The sequence below is a fragment of the Anoplophora glabripennis genome, unplaced genomic scaffold (genome assembly GCF_000390285.2).
Source record: "Anoplophora glabripennis isolate ALB-LARVAE unplaced genomic scaffold, Agla_2.0 scaffold409, whole genome shotgun sequence".
Classification (NCBI taxonomy): domain Eukaryota; kingdom Metazoa; phylum Arthropoda; class Insecta; order Coleoptera; family Cerambycidae; genus Anoplophora; species Anoplophora glabripennis.
In genome coordinates this window covers 177,034-202,866 of record NW_019416619.1, presented here as the reverse complement: position 1 = coordinate 202,866, position 25,833 = coordinate 177,034, and the positions used below count along the sequence as shown (strand labels likewise).

The following is a 25,833-nucleotide window of genomic DNA, read 5'->3' as shown; positions in this document are numbered from 1 at the left end:
GTGATTAAATTTTCAAGTATCTAAGGGCCTTGGTTTTTGCTGTGCAAAATTTTGAAAATTTGCAAATTTTTTTTCAAAATCTGGATTGCAAAATTATTATGCAAAATCTATCTAACCGATTTTGATGAAATTTGCTGTGATAATTCTACATAACATGAAGTTTTTTTGAGCCAAGTATAAAGGTCCTATATCCAATTTAAATACTCCAAAAAAATTCCCTAAAAAGTATTGTTTTTTAACCCCATTTTTGCGATTTTTTTGATTTTTACCATAATAAACATGATTCATTCGATTTGTAACTAGACATGTTTTGTAAAAAATTTAATTGCAAACATTTTTTTCCTCTTCCATTTTCGACTAAAATCAATTCTTGAAAAGATACATAATTAAATAGGAAGAAAAATATGACATTTTTCGAATTGTTTTAACATATTGTGCCGCCAAAAGTTAAGCCCACATTTTTTTTATGCGCAAAGAAAAATTTTTATTTCTAGTGATATTTGAAAGCCAAAAAGCCAAACATCTCCGTGGATATACGATTCACCCAAATATGGCTTTTTGAAACAGATATCGTCTGGACTAATAGTACTTTCTTGAGAAATTTGTTAAAAGTTTGCAAGATTTTATTATAGGTTTTAATAAATATATTTTTTCTGAAGTGACTTGAAATTATACACTATTTTATGCAGGTATTTATTACCAAGGCATGAACAGACCCCCCCCTCCGCTCTATAAATTTTAATGAAAATTTATCCTTAAATTAACACTAGGGAACTTCAACATTTACCGTTTTCCGGTCGAACGGTGCCGTACAAATATTTCATAATTACTCGAATTTTATCGAAGACCGCCTTTTAGAACGTCGAATTCCTCGGTGCCGTATAATTTACAGCTGAACTTTAAACTTGTTTCGTATTTTACATGTTTCAGTATTCTCGAACCGTCATTAAAGTTGAGATACGATTATATAGTTGGTAATAATTTCGAACTTCTAATACGGTAGGCTTAAAAATTCTGGCTAGGATTAAATGTTATTCTAAATGCTGTTATTGTTTAATATATGTATATCGAATATGAATTTTGAATGTTAAATATTTATTGTTTATAATGCTTAATATGAATAGTTATGTTAAACAAATTTATAATTACAAACCATAATGGAAATATAGGAAGTTTAGCCACCGCGCTAGCTGCATAAATCATTATAATTAACTGTGGATAATAAATAGGTGGTTGGTAATAATATATATTTAATTTTGTAACAAATTATTAAAATTTTACGTTAAATACCTAGTGTGGTAATAAACAAAATAGTTTTATGAACATTACCACTCAGTTTTTTTTTATACATATCTTATTTACATATTGCTACTAACCGCTTTTTACCAGAAAACTAAAATATTTAATTTTTTTTTAGTTGTAATCTAAAAAGAGAGGGGATTTCAGGAAAAATAACAAAAGCTCAGAGTAGGCACCTCTATTTTATATAAAAATTACAAATTTGAGCTCACAAGAAAATTACCTAAAGCCTTGCTCTTTTTTTTCTATGCAGAAAAAAAAAGTAGAAAAACATTCTACGGTACATCCCATTTTCCAGTCGCGCTGGGATATCATTATTAAAACAGTTTTAAATATAAAAAAGAGAAGTAGATTTTATGTTTTTTTTTTTTAAATTTTAGTTATAGCCAAAAAAAAATCAAAATTTGGTCATTGGCCTGTAGCAGCTAGAGTAGGCCTGTTCTGAATTATTGGCACATGGGCTTATACGAGTATACGAGTGGTACTCGATTCTAAAAAGTTCGCGTTGTTCTCGGATACTTGCTGAAAGTACTCGAATACATTTAGTTCTCGATAGTTGCCAGGCTACCTGGCAAATATTGTGCGAAATGTGAGCTCTCGAGTGCGGGAAATATTCGAATGAATTTAAATCAACTACTGATTTAGCATATCGATTGAATCAGAAAAATTTGAATACCTCTAGTCTCGGTGGTTATCAAATAGCATTTAAACAAACACATGCCCCGTAAATAGAAATAATTTCAAATATTCTATATCTACACATATACAGGCTGTTATAAATTCGCTTCTCACTACAGGGATCTCGGAAACGGTAAGAGGTGCGAAGTAGCTTAAATGGGGGCCAAGTTGCGTTATGAGGGGACCAACATTATGCTTCTAAAAAATCAAGGCTAACAGGATTAGTTTTCGAAATATTTGAAAAAAATGGAAATTTTTGAAATCCGTTTTTGTTTAATTTCAGCCTTGTTTGAGGTATTATTGTAAAAAGAAGAACACTTTCTCGTGGCAACTTTTTGCCCTCTATCGAATGGCATAATCAATTTTTATATGTAACGTTTCGTCTCTCCAGGACCATCATCAACTTCATTTTTTTAAATACGACCCTAGATTTTTTTTACATTTTTTGAAAGCCTTCATGGCCCCCAGTACTGTACTGCCTCAGTCCAATTCAGACGTTTTGTCTCGAAAAATTCATCTTCAATGAATCTTCGTTCCAAATTTATCTAATTTTTTTTTAAATTTCTATGTTTCTTAAATCAAAACTCATAATTTTTTGTCCAGCCTAAAACTATATTCTTGTGTATTTGAACACAAGCCGAATTTTTTAACTTTAGAGTATATTTAGTTGTACATTTGTTTTTTATATTGGCTACTTCCTCCCTTTTTTAATCTCGAAAAAAAAAGAAATGTTTATAGCAACTTTTTGAGGTAAGTATGGTAAATATTATTTTCTTGATAAGCGCAAAATATTTTCTTTTTAACTGTTCAATTATTCAATTCAATTATTTCTGCTACTAGTGTTAGTATGTCAAATTTTTTTATTTAATTCAGGACAGAATTTTGAAACTGTTGGGCAATTTGGATACCTTTTAGCCGTTAATTAACAACTTTGGATGGAGGTACCTAGGTTTTAAATCGTCATATTTTGATCCTAAGAATATGTTGCAGTTCCATGTACAAAGTATATTAGGACATTCGGTATATCATTATAAGATACTTTTCATGTTGTTTGCGTTTCAAATATGTTTCTATTTTTCTATTTTCCAAACGATCTTTTTTGACTAAAACTGTCAAATGTGAGTTTGTAATTATTTATTTAACACATACCACAAATAAATACTTTCAGACAATTACTTGTGTGTTTCATACAAAACAGTGACATTTATTTTAGATATGTCAGGCAAATTGCTGTATAATTATAGACAATTAACCAAAGTAAGCATACGTAGCTTGTTGAATTATTAATGCGGTTACGCACCTACCCTTCACCCATTACCTTAACCAATAATTAATGTATCCAGAACGTGTTATGATTATACCCAGATAAACCTCTCTACAGTTGATATTTTCAGTTAATGTTCGCGGGATAAAATGGAACATGTGCTTTTAACGTAATTCCGGCGTACAAAGTGCTTTCTGCAACTCCACAAGATGTGAGAGATTAATCTGGAATATTTTCACAGCTAATATCCATTCATAAATTCAAGCTGTTTACCCAGGGAAGTGTTTCGTAACCGAGTAGACACATGCTGTGTTTGTTTTAGGATAGTCTTTTTTTGTTAATCTAGCGGTAAAATTGACCGCATTTATTATACATAATATACGAGTATACTGTAAAAATCCTAACCTTAAAAACTCTTATGTCATAATGTTTCACTAGGGGGAATAGAAAAAATTTTAGAAATCATCTTTGATACTCCTACACTTCAAAAATAAATCACGATGAAAATGTTCTATTTTCTGATATTCTGTCACCTCCTAAGTTGTTTGCATTTATTTTTTGGAACATCCTTAAACTTTCTTCTGAAAATGGATAAAGGAAATGCATCCTTTTAAATATGAATGGTAGATTCGACAATTTTGCTTGTTCACGACCCACTTGGATGGAATTGCGCCTCGTCGCTAAAGATTATCTCAGCAAAATCACCGTCCACTTGTTGATTTTCCAACATCCAATCAACCAGTGTCCGTCGTTAGATTTCAATTTCTGGATTAGCTGAATCTTGAATGGATGAAGATCTTTTGTTAAAAGGTTACGCAAATTTCCTCCACACTATAGCTCACCGTAACAATATTTTCGACAGAACGGCTAGTACGAGGTCAGCCTGTTTTTTTATTGTCTGCAATCGAACCTGTTTTCTCAATTTTGCCATCTAATCTTTGCACAGTTGTTTCATTCGGGGCGTTCTCTCTATCGAAAATTCTACGTAATTTGCGCACAGTCTCAGCTACACACTCTCTGTACTTGTAATGAATTTGCGTAATTTTCACTCGCCTATCCGTCGTATGGCGCTCCATTTTGTCTAATCGCAACGTGTGTACTAGAACATGTGACTCTGCACATTGCTGCCAACTCTTAGGAATGAAAATGACGCTCAATTCAAATCCTGCATACCTTTTGGAACATTCTTATGCAGTTTTCAATTCTTATTATTTCGTCTCCAAATCCCCAATGTTTTATTTTTACCTAATTACTCTCATTTAATTTTGACAAATCGACAGTTTTCGAGAAATTCAGACTTACAATTGAAGATGCATTTTACATCATTCCTCGGTGATCCTCTGAGACGTTCCGTAGGGGTTCTTGTAACTGATCGCATCCAATGTTTCCAAACATTTTTCCGTGGTCATCACTGAAGATGTAGAAATTGACATCAGGACGGGCTTAGGGTGTCTAGTAGCGGGTCCGCCTCTACAGAACAGCCCGAGAACAACAAGGGAATGTCACAGATTCCTAGCTAAGGTTCAGGAGTGCTTTGTAAATTTGTAACTGGTGGTGACTTTTAATATCACCACGGGCCGTAAAAGCTTTAAAAGCACTAAAATGTTCTCACTGATCCTTTTGGCACAAATGAGTATTTCTGTAAAACATTTTCTTTTCAGGATGGCAGAAATACCCAATTAAATAAAACAGTCATGAACGTACATTACTGCCTTAAACATTACAAAAAACCATTATTTTGTCTAAAGAGAGTGTATTCAAAAACTCCAGGTTTAAATTCTCACGACTTAATTCTGATATCAACGAAAGAGAGTAGAGCCATAGTCCGTAGGTACAATATTTGTTGAAATAGAATTCCAAGAAAAGAATAAGCCAGTAAAGTTCTGTTATCGGAATTACTATAACAATTTACCGCGCCAGCGGCGTGCTTTGTGATTTTCCGCATTATTTTCAGAATATTAAAATATAAACGATACTCTTTGACTGGGAATTAAATTATTTTTTTTTTATTTTCACTTTCATTGATTTATTTTAATAAGAAATTATATTGAAAATGCACAGGACGATACACTTACGAATAAAGGCTTTCGTAACTGCAAAATACAGTACGCACTGTACGCTGCTATGGTGAACGCCACGCCGCCAATGTCTTTCTGCCTCGGGTGTCGAATGCGGTTCATTCCAAGAAAGTGACGCAGGCGTCTTCTTGGAATTCTCTCTCAACAAATATCGTACAGACTGTAAACGCTGTCTGACGATTCATGCCTCTTTGGCAGATTAGCCATTGAGGGAAAGGAAAAAATGTCTCGTGGTATCGAAGCCGGATAATTGTTATAGTGTTAATTGTTTTTTAGAACAACAAAAGTTAATTGTAATTGATTTAGTTGCAAGATACAATTAATATAGATTAATCCAAATAAATTAATTACAACGTGCAATTGCAATTAATTTTAACTGCAATTAAATTAATCGCAATTACTTTTTTAATCAATTAATAACACAGGCCGACAAAATTTCAAAAAAAAAAAATTCAGAAATCAGACACTATGCTTCCGAAGGCATTTGGCGCGCTGAATCCGAATCTGGCCTCAGAATTGATCCATCACCCTAGGTTTCCGAGATATTCTAACCTAAAAGTGTAAAAAACACGTACTTTTGCTATATTCAAGGTTATGTAACTTGGCGAAAAATTTCAAAACTGAAAACATCATTGGAAACGACTATCTTTCCCCTTCAAAACGCATTTTTTTATTTGGAAAAAGCTCTATTTTTCGCGGAGATATCGTCAATTTAAGATGACCAGTATGGCTATATTATTACATCATGGCTAACCCCATAACACTGAGCGCTGCTAGCCCTAATTGTTAGGAACGTTAACCCCAAGCCCTATAACCCCACAACACTAAACGGAGCAAGCCCTCATCGTCAGGAAGGTTAACTTCAAGCCCTATAACCCAATAACACTAAGCGCTGCGAGCCCTAATCGTCAGGAAGGTTAACCCCAAGCCCTATATGTCTGGAAGGTTAATCCCAAGCCCTATTGGGTTATTGGGTTATTTGGGTTATTGGGGTTAACCTTCCTGACATATAAGGCTCGTAGCGCTTAGTGATATTGTGTTATAGGTCGAGCCATGGTAATAAGGTAGCTATACTGATCATCTTTAATCGACGATATCTCCGCGAAAAATAAAGCTTTTTACAAATAAAAAAATGCGTTTTGAAGGGGAAAGATAGTAGTTTCCAATGTTATTTTCAGTTTTGAGAAAAAATTTTTTCGCCAAGTTACATAACCTTGAAAATAGCAAAAATACGTGTTTTTGCACTTTTAGGTTAGAATATCTCGGAAACCTAGGGTGATCGATCAATTCTGAGGCCAGATTCGGATTCAACGCGCCAAATGCATTCGGAAACGTATTGTCTGATCTCTGGAATTTTTTCCTTGTTGGCCTGTGTAATTAATTCATTGAAAATTTAATTGTTTAATGCCCAACACTGCTCTTATTCAAATGTAACTTGAATTTTGAACATTTTATTTCGAATTAAGTTATTACTAGAAATATTGCCTAAATAAGTGGTGAGTGCTCAAGGACACAGTTACATAATTATTGCAATATTCTCTGAAATGGTCGCAACGAGACTCTTATAATTTTTCAGTCTCAAGCGAATTTTGTAGAAATAAAAATTAAAAATCTACATACCTGCGCGCCATTGGCGTTCATCTGCCCCGGACTTCCTCCGGTGACGTTCACAAGGGTCGTCACTAGCCCAGCCACCCGAACGGCTTCCACGTTGGCTTTGGTGAGGTCCCTGTGAAGTTTCCGTAAGTGGAACAGCGTCAGGAAAACGCACACTAAATTCACAGCTATCCAGAGCGCGTTCAGGATGTAGTGCCTCAGTGGCCCGTGGATGAGGGGGCAAGAAGGAGCTTTGTGGCCCGCTTCCCCCTGCGCTGCAAGGGCACCTGAAAACGAAATTTTGATTGTAGTTTTTAAAAGAATTTACGTAATTAAAAGCGTTTTTTCAAATGACACATTAAATAAACTAGTATTAAAGGATTTTTTCTATTTTTTCGATATTTCTCATTTTTTGATGAACAAATATGGTATAATAATATTGTCCAGTTGAATTCTACAATTTATATCTACATTACGTAAAATATTTGTTGACATAGAATTTCATTTTCATTTTTTTGGAATTAATCGCATTCGACATCCGAGGTAGAAAAACCGTAGCAGCTTGCAGCGAATACTGTGTTTTGCAGTTACGAAGACGTATTTCTTTGTAAAAGGTTTTAATAATTTTGTATTGTACAAATTTATATATTTTGTAATCAAAGAAATTTTGTCTGTCGCTGTTGAAGTGAAATTATATAAAATCCTGAGTTATGTTGTTTATGAAAAAGATTAAGCCTTTTCATTAGTATTGTAACGTTTTCTTTTATTTACCCTACAGATAAATAACGTTTGATGCTTTTCACCTATATTGTTTATACGAATATATAAATGTAAAGCAAGAAAAATGAGTAATACTTTTCAGATTTATAGAAAATTATTACATAACAAAAGTTAATTAAATCTATGGTAAATTTGAAAATTAATTATAATCTTCAAAATGTCTAAAAGACGCCGACAAAATTAAAGTTACACAAAATTTACCTTAGGTAGCCAGCTGACTCAACATTGTGTTAAATCATTAGTATCAGAATGTAACATTTATTTGCATAATAAGATATACCCGCATTGCGATTTGATATCTTTAAATATTTTTTTTGTAACAATACTTTTATACTATCAATTACTTGTGCGGAAATGTACGTATGTATAGTAATAATAAATCAGTAACAATTAGATATCGAAAACATTGTGGCGACAATCAAATAAATAGTCTACTATAGTCTGTTTGGAAATGAAAGAGAGTAATAAAACCCCGAGATAAGAACCGGCCATGGGCGTGGTAATATTTCGTTTCAGGTAATTATCGGGTAACACTAATGCTAACAGGTAATGGGTGTACATTAGTATATTTTACTGGATACATCATAGGGCAGGAGCCAGTGTATTGTGACAGATCAATCCAGTCTTAGAGCTGAATATACGAAGACGTGCTAGTGCAGTAGAGTAAAATTCGACTTGTGTTTAGTGACTATTGTGCCAGTGGATATAATATTGTTTGGGTAAAATGTCGAGCTTATCATATCATATTACGTACCTGCTAAACGCGTGAAAATATGTGCGCTGTCTCAGAATGAGAAGATTATTATATTAAATGTATTTAATGCATTGAAACACCAAAATCCTACCAACAGTGTTGACGACATCGTGAAAAAGTGGTCCAAAATGACAGGGATTGGAAAATCGACTATCTACAGACTTTTAAAGGAAACCAAAAATGAACAAGATACTGTAAATCCCCCAAAATCATCTACAGGGTGGTCAAAAGTCGTTATAGATGATTTCTTCAAAAATGTCATTCGCAGAAAAGTACACTCATACTATATAGTACACTCGTACTATCACGAAGACATGAACGCAGATGTTCGAAGAGTATTTTACACAGATGTTGGATCTTATTCCTCCGGGGTCTGTAATTGTCATGGATAATGCCAGTTACCATTCACGGCAGACCGAGCGGACGCCTACGACTTCTTGGAGGAAAGCCGATATAATTCAATGGTTATCCGGAAAAAACATTTCTTTTGAAACAAATATGGTGAAAATGGAACTTTTGACACTTGTTAATCTTAATAAAGATCAGAAAAAATATGTTATCCATGAAATGGCAACAAATCGCCAAATAACGGCACTACGGTTACCACCTTATCACTGTGAACTTAACCCAATCGAATTAGTCTGGCCGCAGGTAAAAGGAGATGTAGCGCGAAATAATACGACGTTTAAATTAAGTGACGTGAAAATTTTGTTAAAAAATTCCTTGGAACGAGTAACTGCAGATAACTGGCAAAGATGAATACATCATGTACAAAAAGAAGAGGAAAAAATGTGGGAATTCGATAATTTAATTGACATTACTGTGGAACCTATCGTTATCAATCTAGGAGACGAAGATAATTCATCAGAATATTCAGAGGATGAATTTTAATATACCTACTTTTTTATTTTCTTTATTGTACATTTATACAACACTACATTTACTCACCATAATTTTTAATTTTCAAAATACGTATATTTTTGTGTGGAATAAATGTCTATTCATTAAATTTAAATATTTTGATAATAATATTGAATAATTTTATTTGAATTACTAAAAACCCTCTTAACCCGGTTATGATGTTTAAAGTAGCCTCATGTTTTGGAATGCTGTTTTATATTGTTTACTTAACCGATAAATTGAAGCGGCATAGACAAAGACGGATTGTCGGGGATTAAATTTTAGCTATCTGCTACAATTTAGTACAACCCGGTCACACAAAGTTTTTTTAAAAGTATATCTCATCTATACCGATAATACATAATATAAAAATATTGAATATAAGCACTAGTACTACATTTATTTACGATTTGCATACATAATAAGCTTTTATTACTCTCTTTCATTTCTAAACAGACTATAGTAAGCGGCAATACTCGTTGTAGTAGCAGAAATAGGCTAAATCTATGGTCAAGCCGTGTGCCGCTCTATGCTCACGATACACAATGCTACTGACTGCCATAAAAGGACGTGCCATACACTCGATCAAGCAAAGCCCCAAACTCACTCACTCACGCATGCACCAACTACAATGAAATGGGCGACTAACGTTCCTCAGCAAAAAAATTTGGATTGTTCATCGGCAGATCAGACCGTCAGGGCACCGCTAGGTACGTATCGAATAAATTGATCGATGCGAAGCTTCAGATCAGAGAAAGACAATGACGCGGAGAGTGGGATTACTAAAATGTGAAGTAGTTAATGCTTCACTACCATTAGTAAAAATAGCATCTATTAAAAACTTCGGCTATTTTAGATATGTGCTTGTGACCTCGGTAAATGCTGAACGGTCATTTTCTTATTAACGATTATCTGCGGAACACTTAGGCCAACTGTTAATTATTTTCTGCAGTTAAACAAGGCAACGATTGTGTCATTTTTTGTTTGAATAAAATTACGTGAAAGATGGCCTACAGCCAACCCTGTACCACATTGCAGCCGCTCTAATCTTTCCGATCTCTAGTATTAATCAAAGTAAATGGCACAAATTATTTTGAACCCATGGGGAATTCGTAAAAACAAAGCGTAGATAGCGTAAACACACACGTGTAAGTAAAGTTTTCGTTTTAGTCTGACATTTTTTAAGAACTCCTACGATCTTATACCAATAAATTTTACAAACTCCTATGTAACCACCAACTTTTTTATATAGTATTCTGGAATCGTAATTTTCAGTACGTAAATATCTTTTAAAATAGCAATTAAAGAGATATATTCGTTTAAATGAAATTTGCAAATGGTCCATGTTTCCACATTCGTTAAATTGTAACTCCTAACTAAATAATTGCCTAGATATTAGACTACCAATAGGTACATCTGTTTTCACAACTGACTGAAGGGAATATTATTATTATTTCCTAATCACTCACCATCTTTGCGACGTGTGAAAAAAGAAACATTAATTATTACATGTCCGCGCGCAACCGCCAGATCCATTTGCCGATCTGTTTTGATCAAGTCCGGGTTCATTAATTATCACTTGACGTCGAAGTTCCTGAAGTGCAATTTATCGTTCAGAAGCGACATTTAAAGTAACTGTTTTACCGCAATTTTTATCTGGCAGCATGAAAATGTATTTACTTGCATCTGTATTTTCTACGTGAAACTAAAGCGGTATACTGTAATCAATTTAATAGGGCACCGTCGAGTATAACTACCTCTATAGTTTTTATTTTAACGATTAATCATCATTCACTAGGCCTTTATGTTGTTGGTGTTTTAAAGTTACCGTTTTCCCGATAATTTAATTTGCTACATATTGTAATAGAGCCATTTGTAATATGAAACGTGTTCGCGTTAATATAGACCCAAGTCCGTAATCATTTTGTTTAGGTTCATGTTTCAAGAATCAAATCGAAATTTCGAGTTTAAACTTTCGAATTAATTTTTTTTAACACATTTACTTAGTTTTGGTAGAATGATGTATTTATTGTAACATAAATATTAATAAATTTAATTATAGATATGTCCTATGTCCCTCTAGCATTTTGGAAATTGCTGGTAAAATAGTCATTGATCAAAGATCTTTTGAAAGTTTGGGAAAGAAGCATTTGGTTCCTAATTGTGTTTCAAAGTAAAAATGTCTCCCATTTATTTGTAAATCGAACCATATTAGAATAATCATTTTTTTAAATATGCAATAAGTTATCACATTTGGATAAATCGAGAGTAACTTTAAAATTACTAATTTAAGAGAACAAAACAAACAAATTGCACTTGCAAGTACGAATATTCCTACTTCAAAAATCCCAGAGTTAACACCCAAAAAGATGAATATTTTTGTTAATGAAATTTGGCGTTAAAATATTTTAAGGTGAATGCATATTAATCAGGATTAATATACTTTTTATATGACTGCCTTGCAAAAGGGGGTTTTGAGCACGGAAAACACGCTCTGAAAACGGTATTTTGCACACGCCGTGTGCTAAACATTTTGCACACGGTTATGTCATCTTTCCACACGCGTCTCCAGATTGTGATTTTTGTTTGATGTTGTCACCCAAATTATGCAATGTTTCAAGTTGGCTGAGTTTCATAGCAACCGTCACGGCTCCTTTATTTTGTTGATTAGATACTTCAAAAATTGTTGAATTCCCGAAGTTTGGGTGTGAAAATGTGTGATTCTGAAGAGATTTTACAGAAAGCAAGCGAAATATGTTCGGAACTGCTGCCCACAAAATCCAGAAGCAGGTATGAAGCTGAGTTAAGCCGATTTATGGACTGGCGACTAGCCAAAAATGTCCAAACTTTCTCAGAAAACGCAGTAATGGTGTATTTTGAAGAACTATCTAAGAAATATAAATCTTCGACGTTGTGGACGATTTTTTCGATGCTCAAGTCAACGTTAAGTGCCAATCACAACATAGATCTTGGAAGCTATAAAAAGTTGCAAGCGCTAATCAAACGAAAATCCGAAAACTACGTCCCAAAGAAGTCCCAAATCCTCACAGAAGATGATTTTTGCCGGTTTTTGACGAAAGCATCAGACGACAAATATTTACTTATCAAGGCGGTGGTGGCAGTTGGACTATCTGGGGCATGTCGAAGGGAGGAATTATGTTATCTCAAAATAGAAGACACCAAAGATTTCGGCAGTGCTATGCTGATTAAACTGAAGAATACAAAAACAAAGGTACCAAGGTGTTTTACAATTACAGGAAACCTTTACACTATCTTAAAAAAGTACTGTGCTCTTCGTCCTCCTAATCTGAAGACAGGCAGGTTTTTTTTAAACTATCAAAACGGAAAATGTTCAAGCCAAAACGTTGGCATCAACAAAATTGGAAACATGGCTAGGGAAATCGCCAAGTTTTTGATGCTAGAGAATCCAGAAAGTTACACGGGACATTGTTTTCGGCGTTCATCGGCCACAATTTTAGTCAATTCTGGCTCAAATCTGCTTGCCCTCAAACGCCATGGAGGGTGGAAATCCAGTACAGTTGCCGAAGGCTACGTTGATGACTGTTTGAGAAATAAAATGGAAGTTTCGAAAAAGATAGAGTCTTCAGTGTCTTCTGCTGCCACAGAACCAGAACAACGATCGTCTACTGGAATACAACAAGAAAACAACGACCGCACGCTGAAAAACTGCACTAAAAACACGACACCAAAAATATTCTCTATTACCGAAAACAAGGTGCACAATAATACTGCTTTTCCCAGCGTAACCTTGAAGGAATGTTCAAATGTTACCATAAATATTAAATATTAGTTTCTTTTGTTAATGCGTTAGCAATTTTCTTAATAAAAACGAGTTAAATTAAAAGTTGTATTTAATTTATTTTGTTAATGCGTTGGCAATTTTAGTAATAAAAACGATTTAAATTAAAATTTGATTTTTGTGGTCTCTGTAGTCGTATAAAAAGTATCGTAAAAAACTCGTTTGAAAACCTCTGCACACTCGCTCGACTTGTGGACCTCGCCTTCGGCTCGGTCCACCAATATGTCTCGCTCGTGTGCAAAGAGTCGTTTTCAAACCTTGTTGTTTAATATACTATTAAACTTTTGATAACAAGATGTAGATATTGATGTAAAAGCGTAGACACATAATATTAATACAGTAATAATAATAATTAATGTCGCCTAAAAATACTATGAAATGAAAGCAATTGATGTGTATGATGGGATTTTCTGCTTTAATCCTTTTTATCCCCTCGACAAATTTACGCGCTAATGAGTTTTGGGTCGGTGTCCATTGGAAAATCACATACGTTTATAATTATTGCTGCTGCTGACCTCGACGCATTAAATAGATGTGTCACATCTTCACACATCATTTAGTAAGGCCTAATCTGTCATTTGCTGACAAAAACATGGGTCCCAAATTGGACGTGATTGATGCGAATCGTATCAAACAACAAACTACAGTATAATTTTGCATATCGGAATCTAAATCTTGTTAATTTGCTGCACATTTTGATTTTTTATTAAGTTTTGTTAACTGTAGTCATTTATTTTGTGTCTAATTATATCTAAGCTATTGAATTGATAACAACTTATCCGTAAAAATATATTGTTTTAATGAAACAAACAAGATTTGAGGTTTCTTGTTGAAAGTGGTAATTTGATGTGGTTAAGGGTGGGTTCCAATCGTCAACTTAGAATTTCGATTTTATTAAATTACGTAAATTTAAATGAGAAAACAACGAAAGTAATGTTGAACGTATAAAATTTACTCAAAAACATTCAATAGTCATTGTTGTCTTCAGAGAAATATTTATAAGAGCAAAATTTTATTATATGCAGACAAACATATAATCAATGAGCATGCAAATAAGGCGACAACTATCGAAATTTGTCAGTTAATCACAATTCGTAATATTTAATTAATTACTATTTATAATAGATTTCATTTTCCGTTCCGAATAAGGATAATATGACGATCCAAGTACTTAGTAGTACTTCTCTAGAATTATTTATTTAGGTACAGATCTTTCAATGAAGTTAGACTATCATACGTACGTCACACAAAAACTGAACTTTTAAGGTTTATTATTTTGATGTGTTCAACTCCATATATTATACAATATGTTTTGAGCATACAGTTAAATGTTTTTTTACCTTCCATCTTTCAACCACTTTTAACTGGCAATACTGTATCAAATTTATCAGTAAAAGTTTGCAAAATACGCAAATATGTACATCCAGAGGGTTTACAATTATGTTACACAATTTCTTTTCTGCTGGAAACATAGGTAGTTCCACCCTCACCTACAATTTTTGTACCAATCCTATTACGTAGATACGTATTATTTTTAAAGTATTTTTAAAATATTAATGATTTCGTATAACCTATTTGTTATATGTAGGTATCTGTCAATAAATCACTTATTTATGTCGAAAAAATTGCACTGTAGTGTACGAACTTGCTGTTATCAACGAACCAACAAGATAATGAGACCAAAAAAATGCTGGTTTTGGCCGAGGTGCATATTAGATTTTCCCGTCCAGGATTAATATCTTTGGGTTAGTATAAATGTTTAGATGTCATTTTGCTTGACCATTGCAAATAGGTACTTGACGGAGGTAATTGTTTCACGTCCGTTTTTATTTCATGTAGTAAACTGCTATAAGTAGTAGGCAATGGTTTTTAAAGTCTCACCTTTTTGGGTACACGACATCTAAAGAGTGACAATTCTCAGCCGGAATTGTTCATAAAACTGCATTTTATGGTGAGGTCATCGGAAAAGAGATTCTCGTCAAGTTTTGTATTTTTGTTTTAAAAAAATAAAATAATCCAATCAAGGAATTTATGTTTTTATTCCCTATTTCGAGTTAACTTTAAGATTTTTTCTTAGTATCCTTGGTGAAAAAAATAAATAAAAAGCCCTCAAGAAAATTTTGTTTCCTATTTCAAGTTAACGACAAACAATTTTACGTAAATATGATGTTCATATCCTATTTTTCACAAGATTAATATTTCAGCTGGTATAAAATATTTTTTAGACTTTTCTATTACAATCTAGTAATTCTCAAATAGAGTACTTTGAAAACTGTTCATATAATTGTTCAATAGATTGTTCAGTTGTGAATGCTCGAATACATTAGATTGAAATTATTTTGCGCACTATTTATCAAAACAATCGTACTCCACCCGAAGATATGTCAAACCATTAGTATACGGGTGAACAACCCTTATGCGAGCATTGTTTGCTCTTAGACGAGGGTATTGTTTTCCATAAACTAGATTTAATACATTATCCCCCGTAGACAGTTTTCATTATATAAAAAAATATTTTGAAATTCTTGGTGTTAATTTTTATTAAATCAAATGTAATGCTCCTAGACTAGACACTATTGCTATAATATACAATATACAGGGTGTCCGGAAACGATTGGTCTTTATTTCGTGAGTTCCTTAGCACAATTATGTTTTCTTCAAAAATTTTTTTTTGTTGATACAGATTTTGTGATTCTTTTTCAAATATTATTTTACTGCAAAAAGATATATGTACTTTCAATTGTCTACTGCAGCTATCAGTTATGGAGAAGAAATTATTAATTCAACCTTTTTTTTTTATAAATCTGTGATGGTTACCTATTTATCTTTTCTTAGAGCATTTAAATTTATTTAGATTATATAAAAAAATTATGTAGACACACATTTAGTAAAATGATTAAATTTGATTAGATTAAAATACCCTTAAACGTTGAATTTTGCAAAATCTGTACCAACAAAAAAGCGACAAGTGACTTTTATGTGTCGGGGAAAAATAGGCCTATGTTCATCTTCAACTACACCAAAATTCNAAAAAATTACTTCTAAATCATTTCCCTTTTCCTGTGCAAGTATTATTAATCGCATGGGGGTAAATTAACCCTCTTGATTTATTCGACAAACGACCGAGAATAGTTAGTTATATTGGTTTTCATTGGTTTAATTACCTTTTTAAATTGAATTACACCCAGCAATCGTATAAAGCTATTGATCGTTGAATAATATACTGCGCGTCTCAGATATACCTAGTAGTGTTTATAATAGGCCGACAAAATGTGGCAGACATTTCTATTACTCGTAAAAATTTGCGAAATAACTAGGGTTTCTGGTCGAGACTTCTCGAAGCGAGAATTCCCGGGAAATCTGGCCTTACTCGAGACAAGAAAAAAGTGTCGAGAAATCGAGAAATTTAAAAATCACGCGCGTCTTAAGTTCTTGACTGGAGTTCGTTTCGTTCATGCGTTCAATTCGTTTCTCGACAAATAACTGAGCGGTTAAAGTGGTTTCTCTACCAGCTCTTGATTTATTTATTTTAAGTTTTTAAGGCTTCAGTTTAATTTGATGATTCTTTTTTTTTTAATGTACAGGGTGATTCACTATATTTTGACCCCCCCTTTAACTTTTTTGCTTTAAGAGTTATAAAAAAATGTGAAATACAAAAGTTGCGAGTTTTTATGATTTTTTCGAAAATGATAGTAGAAAAACAAACGAAGTACAAACAAAATGGCCGTGGATGTTAACTTTGTTAATTTAAATGGAACACTCTGTATATTTTTACATATTTGGATAGAACGTTCCTTGTCGAGCATAGTCATAAAGGGTTTGTTGGGTCCATCTCTAATAATAGGCGAGATAATATTAAAAAACGAAATGATGTTTTTTATTAAGAAAATAAAATATTTTGTAACTAGTCCAAGCACTCTTCTCAACGCTACTCATTGTAGTGATGAATGTTGCATATATATAGGGTGAAAACTTGTTAGTTGTTAAAAAGAGAAACGAAAAATAGAGGAACTAAACGAAAACGTAACACTTTGCATAGATCCTTTGAAGAAAAGAGAACAGGTTATAGCAACAAAAATAAGAATGATTTGTTGATATCGTTTTCTTTTGTTTAGAAAGTAGAGTATTCTACAAGTTTTATTGCATCTCTCAGCACAAAAAGTAGATGGATAGATGGGTGGATGGGTGGGTTTTATAGGTGGTCCAGGTGGATGGATAAATACGCGTTTTCATGCATGAACGACTGGATAGAAAGATGTATGAATTCATAAATGGGTGGATGGATGAAAATGGATCCAGAACTCTGCAACACGAATTATGCCATGAAAATAGCGTTTTTAAGCATTTTGATCTATTTTCTGTTTTTGAATGAAATTGGACCAACTTATCTGACTCTATGATGATAAATTTGAATTGGACGAGTGAAAAATCATACGTCTAGTGAGCTGGTAGAATAATTTGACTTTTTATAACTTTCGTCGATCGTAAATGACGTTTTTTTGTGAATTTTGACCTGTTTTTTTAATTTTCCCGAAAACTCAGACCCGTTGGGCCAAATCTGAAGGCAAATTCGGATTCAGCGGAAAAAAGTACATGGAAATACATGGGTCTGAATACCAGATCCGATACTCTTTTTTTTGTAGGGCTGTGTTATTATTGGAAGAAAACTACGATTCAAAAACATTGAAGTAAACATAAGTATATTGAAAGTGTTTAATAAAAAAACGAGTTAAAGGTTTTTAAGAAGAAACTCAAAGTTTAATTTAGTTTTGTTAGTAGAAATAGAAACATAAGTAATTAATAAAAATACTGAATAAATATTAAATGTTAATGATGATTGTTAAGTATAATAGCATGTTTATATTTCGCATTGCAATACCAAAATTATGACTTTTTTAAGTTTTAGAAATTTCTCGAGAATTCCCGGGAATTCCTAGTCGAGAATTCTCGAGACCCGAGAAAAAAAGTAGGCCGAGAAATCAGAAACCCTATGTATAATACAGGCAATACGCTGTATAAGCTATATTTATATTAAAAATGCGTTTAGTATTTACAGATTATAAAATAAGTATTATTCCATCATTGCAGAAACTATACAGAACAAACGTTTGGTAAATTAATTTTAAAAAATTATCATTTAACAATATCTCCTGTTACAGCATATGTTTATCATTAATTATTTTTTTAAAGAAAACATTGTATTTTTACCTATAGATCTTCAATTTCATCAAAAGCATTCATTCATTCATTCTCTTTAGCCTTCCATAGTATTTTCTTCATGTATGTAAACATTTTATGTGCAGATTATGTAACTTTTTAATACACGCTGTTTAAAACAGGACTTTTTGGTCTTTTTTCTTAAAAACAAAACTCGAACTAATATCTTAAAAAAAAGTTGTGACTTTAAATATTCCAGATTTGTGCTCCCTATCAATTTATTTGAAAACTAATCAAATAACGTGCACGACGGAAGACCACAGATTCGTGGACTCAAAATACGCAGATTTAAGCTAATTCACCTATATCCAAAATCGCTAAGTGTTGGTGCTAAATGCCTCGAAGTTCGTGAAATTTTTTTGAATTTTGTAAATAACTCGAATACGTATTATTCGATTTTGATTATTTTGAGAGTGTGGACTTTTGCTTTCAATCTACACATTTTGGTGTTATACAGAGTGTTTTTTTTTTTTAATTTACAACTACAAAATTGATGTACGGTGATAATATCCGTTCAACTTTTTCCTCTTTCGGGCAATAATGACAATTATTTTTTATTTCATAGGTGATACCATTTGGAAGTTTTTGGGCCTCTTCTAGAATTTTGATTAAATGAGCGGTTTTGGTACAACAAAATATTTTTTAAATGTATACATTATCTTGCCATCCATATTGATACTTAACAAAGTGCTACTAGGCTCTGATTTTGTAGGTTGACTGTAATTTCCGTTTGATCTTGTTTGGGATAGCATTATTATTGGCCCTGTTGTTCTACTCAATAGTATTAATGGGGACTGATGTGCCGTTATCTCTCAGAACTAACATGTGTTTTATGCATGATGGCGCTCTACCACATTTCACTGTAAATATCCGGCAGTATCTGAACCAAAGATTCCCTCGTTGATGGATCGGTAGAGGGGATAATGTTTCTATTAACTGCCCTGTACGTTCACCAGACTTAACACCTTGCGACTATTATCTTTGGGGCACTCTGAAAACAACAGTGCATGATTCCTCGAAGTTACCTAGATAGGTAACATTGAACTGAGTTGTGGAGGCATATCCAAAATGTTATAAATGTTTTAAAAAATAGCCCTTAGAACTGCAAAGGGTGTCCTTTAACTTTCTTCGCCGAAATAACCTTTGTTGTAGAAACAACGGTGGTCATTTTGAACAGTTTTTATAATAAGTTGTACTAAATTTAATAACCTCAAATTTGTTACCTTTATCTCCAGCATTTTTTATTGTATTTGATTGTTTTTATCAATTATTTCAATAAAATTAGGCACGTTGTAAATAACGCTAATTCGTCGTATGTGTGTATCCATATCGAAAAATGAAGTAACATATACATAAAGATCAAACTGAAATTACAGTCAACCTACAAAACATCAGTGATTATTAGCACTTTGTTAAGTATTGTAATATGGGTGGCAAGATAATGTAGACGTTTAAAAAATATTTTTTTTTTACCCAAACCGCTCATAACAAAAACTTCCAAATGGTATCATCTATCAAATAAAAAATCCCTAGTTGTCATTATTAGAGACCGCACTTCATTCGCACATGACGTCATTATCAGGGGCGGACTCAGGACGCTAAGTTAAACTCTGTAGAAACTGAGGTGCAAACACCATATAAAAAGTAAAAATCAAAGTCTTACCTTGTACTAACGATTTATAATATCCACTATGATTCATATTAAGTTTATTAGTTTACAAAACACTCTACACTGAGCTCTACACCTATTCACTTGCAGTGCTGAAGTAAAACTGAATAAGTAACTGTAAATGTTCAGGCGTTAGGTTGTGCCGTTTATCGCTAAAAATCCATTTAAGTTTCGAAAACGAACGTTCAACGTCCACAGATGTTACTGGGGCATATTTAAAGTATATATAATTTTTAACGGATGGCTTATTTAGGGTGGATTCAGAAAAATCTACTTCTTTACCTTCAAAAAGATCTACTAAGCGACATACAGTTAGAAATCTCGGATTGTTCTGCAAAACGGTGTCAATTTTTTTCTTCACATGTTCAGCACTATGTCCTGACAACTGGGAAATAAACTGTCGCAAGTCTAAAATATTATTTACTGCGTTATTTATTGAATATTCTGATGATGTCACAGTAACTTGAAGACGGCGTATAACTGACGGTATTCGTGAATAATTATTCATTTCATTTTAATTATAATTAAAATGTATGTATGGTAAATCTTCACGAAGTGTAGGATCGTTAAATATCCTTTGAACACATAAAATAGAAGTAGCATCACTTGAATCCAATTGCTGGTATAACACTTTTTATGCCGTTAAAGTGTACGTAATAATAAGATGTTGCGTCTAACCACGTACCCCAACGTGTCAAAACAGGTTCTGGAGGTAGTGGTACGCCTGGAAGAGTTTCTCTGAACAAATTTATCCGGGCTGGTGCTTTCAAAAATATTTTCTTAACATTAACTATCAATTTGTTGACATTGGGATAGCACTCTCTAATCGTCTCGGCGACTCTATGTAATCCATGTTCAGCGTGGATTCTGCAGGCACGGTGACATTGTTATACTTTCCATTAACACAGTTTTGCAAAAATTGTCTAAAGTTCGTGTTATTTAATTTGTTCATTGGAATATTACGCCCAACCATGACTTTTATCAAATCGTCGTTAAATTGTTTTTGACGTTCACTGGTGGTCATACTGTTACTTTCTCGAGCTTTGTGTTTTTCTGAGTTTATGTGTTCCGCAATTCGTGTTTTATAATTCCACGATATAACACATTCACAAGTTTTGCACCTTAGTTCTGCTCCGTCGAATTCTAAATCGGGGTAATCTTTTATCCAGTTTTCGACCGTAGAGCGAGCGGGAAGTCGACGCGACATTTTTACAGAGACAATAAAAACTAACACTTATAATTAAAAATATGCATATACATCGTACTGTTACTGGACAAGACGCGAGGTTTCCTTACGTATGATTAGCATGCAACTGATATGATGTTGATGATTGATGCATGACTTGAACAGCTCCGTCTAATAGGAATGAAATCCGTTCCCCCCGCCCGTCGACCGACTACCACGACCTTGACACGTGCGGGGTAAATAAACATGGCGCATTTGTCGATTAGCCGGCACTATTATTATTTTGTGAAGAATGGATGAATATTTAAATATTGAGATCGTCAGCTGAAGTACGGACCTGAGATGTGCGAACGAAGTGCGGTCTCTAGTCATTATTGTTCGAAAGAGGAAAAAATTATGAATGGATATTATCACCATACATCAATTTTGTAGGAGTTTTAAACTTTAAAAAAATTTGTAGATTGAAAGCAAAAGTGCACATCCCAAAAATAATCAAAATCGATCAATACATATTCGAGTTATTTACAAAATTAAAAAAAAATTAACGAACTTTGAGGTTATCTAGCGGCCAAACGAAGCGATTTTGGATATAGGTGAATTAGCTTAAATCTGCCTATTTTGAGTCCACGAATCTGTGGTCTTCCGTTGTACACGTCTGGGACACCCTGTATATGCATTGACAAAATTCATTAGAACAAGTATTTCAACACTCGGCATCTTGAAAACACAAAATGATATACTCATTGTTCATAGCGAAATATTATTGTCCCTAGGATTTATCGTACGTTTTCGTTTAAACACCTTATACGAGGTCATACTTCAGAATCGAAAACATTTCATAACTCTACGCTCGGTAAGACAGAACCCGATACTAACCAGACAAAAACGTGGGTCCCAAATTGATCGTTATCGATGCGAACCATATCATGAACGTGCCGAAGAGCACACACTGAGGCGAATCCATGAGCAGCGGCGCGTCGGTCATGGCGACGTCGGAGTCGTCGTCGGGGAATACGGGGGAGTCGTTCAGCACCGTGGTGAGCATGTTGACGGTGGCGACGGTCACCAGAAGCAGGAAAGCCGTCTCCACCAGAGAGCATTTCTGTACAGGCTGACAGTGTAATATCGAGATTCCTAATGGTAGCAACAAGGCAGCTCTGGCGCAGTCAACTGCTCCCTGGTGGAATAATAGGCCTTGGGACCACCTGGAAATAAAGAAAAGTGCGTTAGTAATTTGTGTCGAATTGATTTTTGACACAGAAAATTTCACAGTTCTATTTTGTAGTGTATATCAAATGATTTTAAAGCGAAAAAATATCCGGACACATTTCTCTCCACATACTTCGTATGTATCCTGACATTATATAGGTTATTTATTTAATTTCTTTCAAAATTCTATTTCGTACAATATAAAATGCAAGTTACAAATATAGAAGGTTTATGATTATAAATTTGAGTTATATGTAGGAAAATACCTACGTCTTATCTTTTATTATTTTGGACAAATAAAATTAGTAACTTTAGTTTGGTCTTTCCGATCTCAATTGAAGAACCAAGAGGTTGGCAGCATGTACCAGGTTTGGTCGCTGACGCATCAACTTGGCATTGAAATATTTGAAAAACTTGTTCCCATATTTATTTAGCCATACCCATATACAGGTCTGATCGACCAGCTGAATTGCTCTATTTTGTGAAGTACTGATGTTTTTATATTTTTTTTTTGTTCAATTTAGTTAAGGTTTTCTGTTCTACTTTATCCTGTAATTGGGACTTTCTCCTGTTGGGTATGTAATTTCTAAATAAATAAATAAATAAATTATACCAACGATCTGGAGGTACTATTCAAATATGTTTGAACAGTAGATGAGTTTTTTTAATGCCTTCAGTCAATATGTACCCACTGCTTCTTTAACCTCCTCATCTTTTCTAAATCGCTGTCTTTCCAAAGCGTCCTTCAAATGTTTCTTTGAGTATTGTCAATTTTATAAAATGACCTCCTTATTTTCTTTTATACAGGGTAGCCAAATGAAAACGAAGCAGAGCCATTTTCAGGAACTGCGTCAAGATTGTAGAAACACGCTCAGACCCGCCGTTTTAGATTAAAGGGGGGCATTCTTTGCTGGTATTTTTGTCTCCGCCACTTTCACCCCAACATATTTAAATGGTTTTGGGGGTTGAGTAATATTTCTTTTGAAAGCTCTTACAATTCTCTTTACAACAGACTTTAAATTTTATAATTCCGCACAATACTTTGAAAAAAAATTACATTTTAAAATTTAAATTGTGTTTAGTTGCTTACTACTTAGTTGATTAAATGTTCAAACTGATGACCGTCTGCTTCCATACATGAATAAATATTTTGTTCGAAACGTTCGCGCACATTCCGAAGCATTTCCGGAGTGATTCGACGGCGTATTCTTTGACGTAAATCTTTCGGCGACCCTGGCTGTGTTTTATAGACTTTACTTTTTAGAAAAAAAAAATGAAGGAGCGTTAAATCCGGTGTTCGTGGAGGCCACTCAATGCTGCCTCTTCTTTCAATCCAATTCCGTAGAAAACATTGGTCCAAATACTGACGGACAATTAACGCATAATGTGGAGGAGCACCGTCCTGTTGAAAAATCAAATGATCTTCATCATACTCTGGAACATTTTCAATAATATCAATCAAGGCAGGGTCAATAGCGTCTTCTAGTAATTGCAAATACATTTGGCCAGTCAAATTACTAGGTAGAAAAAAATGATCCACCAGCCGGTCACCGAAAATTCCAGCCCATACATTTAATTTTTCTGGTTGCTGTGTATGCACCTCGTGAAAAACTCTTGGGTTTGAGTCGGACCAATAGCGGCAATTGTGACGATTCACCGTCCCGTTCAACAAAAAACTGCATTCATCAGAAAAACAGATGTTAAAAAGGAACTGTGGATCGTTCCCTGCTCGCTCAATCATTATTTCGCAAAATTCATAATCATCCTCATGAAGTTCCTGGATTAAATGTATTTTGTATGGATGGAATTTATTCTTCTTCAAAATGGTTTGTATGCTAGTTCGATTGATCCCAGACACAGATACCAGCTGCCTCGTACTTAATGTAGGATCAAGATGAACTTGTCCAAAAACTGCAATTTCAGTAGCTTCATTAACTATAGGTTTTTCTATTTCTCGTTTTTTATTGGCTACGTTCCCTGTCTCTTGGAATTTTTTTACTAACTCTAGAACATACTTCCTTCTGACATGTCTATCTTGATGTTGTTCATTAAATAGCTGAGCTGTTCTATTCGCACATTTATTGTTCATAAAGTAAAGCGAAATGATATCTACTCTCCGCAATGGAATAAACCATATTGTTTAATTTTCAAAAACACAATTAACTAAACTACCAACCAACGCTTCCAAATAATGCTGGAAAATAATTTGGAGTCCACTAGTTTTACGTTCATTGTGTGTGTATAGCATTCATTTCTGTTTTTTACAATTGTGTTTTTTTTTACGAAAGTGATAACAAATGTAAAAACCAATGTAACGCAAGAAATACTAAATTTATACCATTGGCGTACTTTAAAAGAAATATTACTCAACCCCCAATGCCATTTAAATATTTTGGGGTGATGCTTACCCTTGCTTGGGGGTGAAAGTGGCGGCGTCAAAAATACTAGTAAAGAATGTCCCCCTTTAATCTAAAATCGGCGGGTCTGGGCATTTTTCTACAATCTTGACGCAGTTCCTGAAAATGGCTCTGTTTCGTTTCCATTTGGCTACCCTGTATAGGAAAGTTATGAAAATCTGAACTCAGATTCGTGTTTTTGAAAAACCGAAATGGAGTATCTAGATAAACAATTTTTTTAAGTGAGGTATAATGCAATGCATACTATAAAGTACTCAGACAGGAATTCAATTGTTTGTGTTTTAGTTCACTTAAATTTTTCCTTACTTTTTCAAGTTTAAAAGGTTCTGATTTCAGTGTTATTATGTAAGAGGTGATTCCATTGTACTAAAAGTTAAAAAAAATGCAATATTAGAAAACGTATAAAAGTCAAATAACGAACAATCGACATAAAATACCTTTCTATTAACTTTTATTCAGTAACTCGTACAGCCACTAATTACGCACCAACCAGTTCAACCCCGATATTACTTTTATAGAAATCCCCATCCATTCTCTCCAGAATTACAAGGTCTCTTGAGCATACAACAAAGAAAAGCACTTCTTAGAAATATACCGCGCTATTCTATTTTTGAAGAGTGGTTTCCTATTACCGCCAACAGAGAGAACGGAACGTCCGTCCGGCTAAAGTAGATAACTTCGTTGAGGAAGTTCAACAAATACCAGAGACTGGATTTAATAGTGATGTTCGAGTTAAAAAATTAATTACCGAAGCTTTCGGGCATGAGGGAAATCAGAGGATTGCGAATCGGTTTTAGATAGTGAAATGGAACGGTGAGATATAAATGTTCCGCTTGTTTGGCCTTTGAATAAATAATCCTCCTTTTTTAATTAAGGGAAAATTTCTCTGTTGGCTTTTTGTTGTGACTTTTTGAATTAATGGTAGCTACTTATAGTCCAACTAAATTACACTTGGAGAAAAAAAAA

At 33.7% G+C, this 25,833-nt stretch overlaps 1 protein-coding gene across 1 annotated transcript in view; it reads right to left on the bottom strand.

Moving 5' to 3' along the window:
* The window catches only part of LOC108910232, a 75,468-nt gene extending 52,306 nt beyond the window's left edge, over positions 1-23,162 (bottom strand). Inside the window, exons 1-3 of the mRNA XM_018714786.1 lie at positions 23,143-23,162; positions 22,118-22,446; positions 6,940-7,202 (exon numbers count right to left, since the gene is read on the bottom strand). Coding sequence (XP_018570302.1) covers positions 6,940-7,202; positions 22,118-22,446; positions 23,143-23,162 — 612 coding nt within the window. The remainder of the gene's footprint in view (positions 1-6,939; positions 7,203-22,117; positions 22,447-23,142) is intronic.
* Between the last annotated feature and the right edge of the window lie 2,671 nt (positions 23,163-25,833).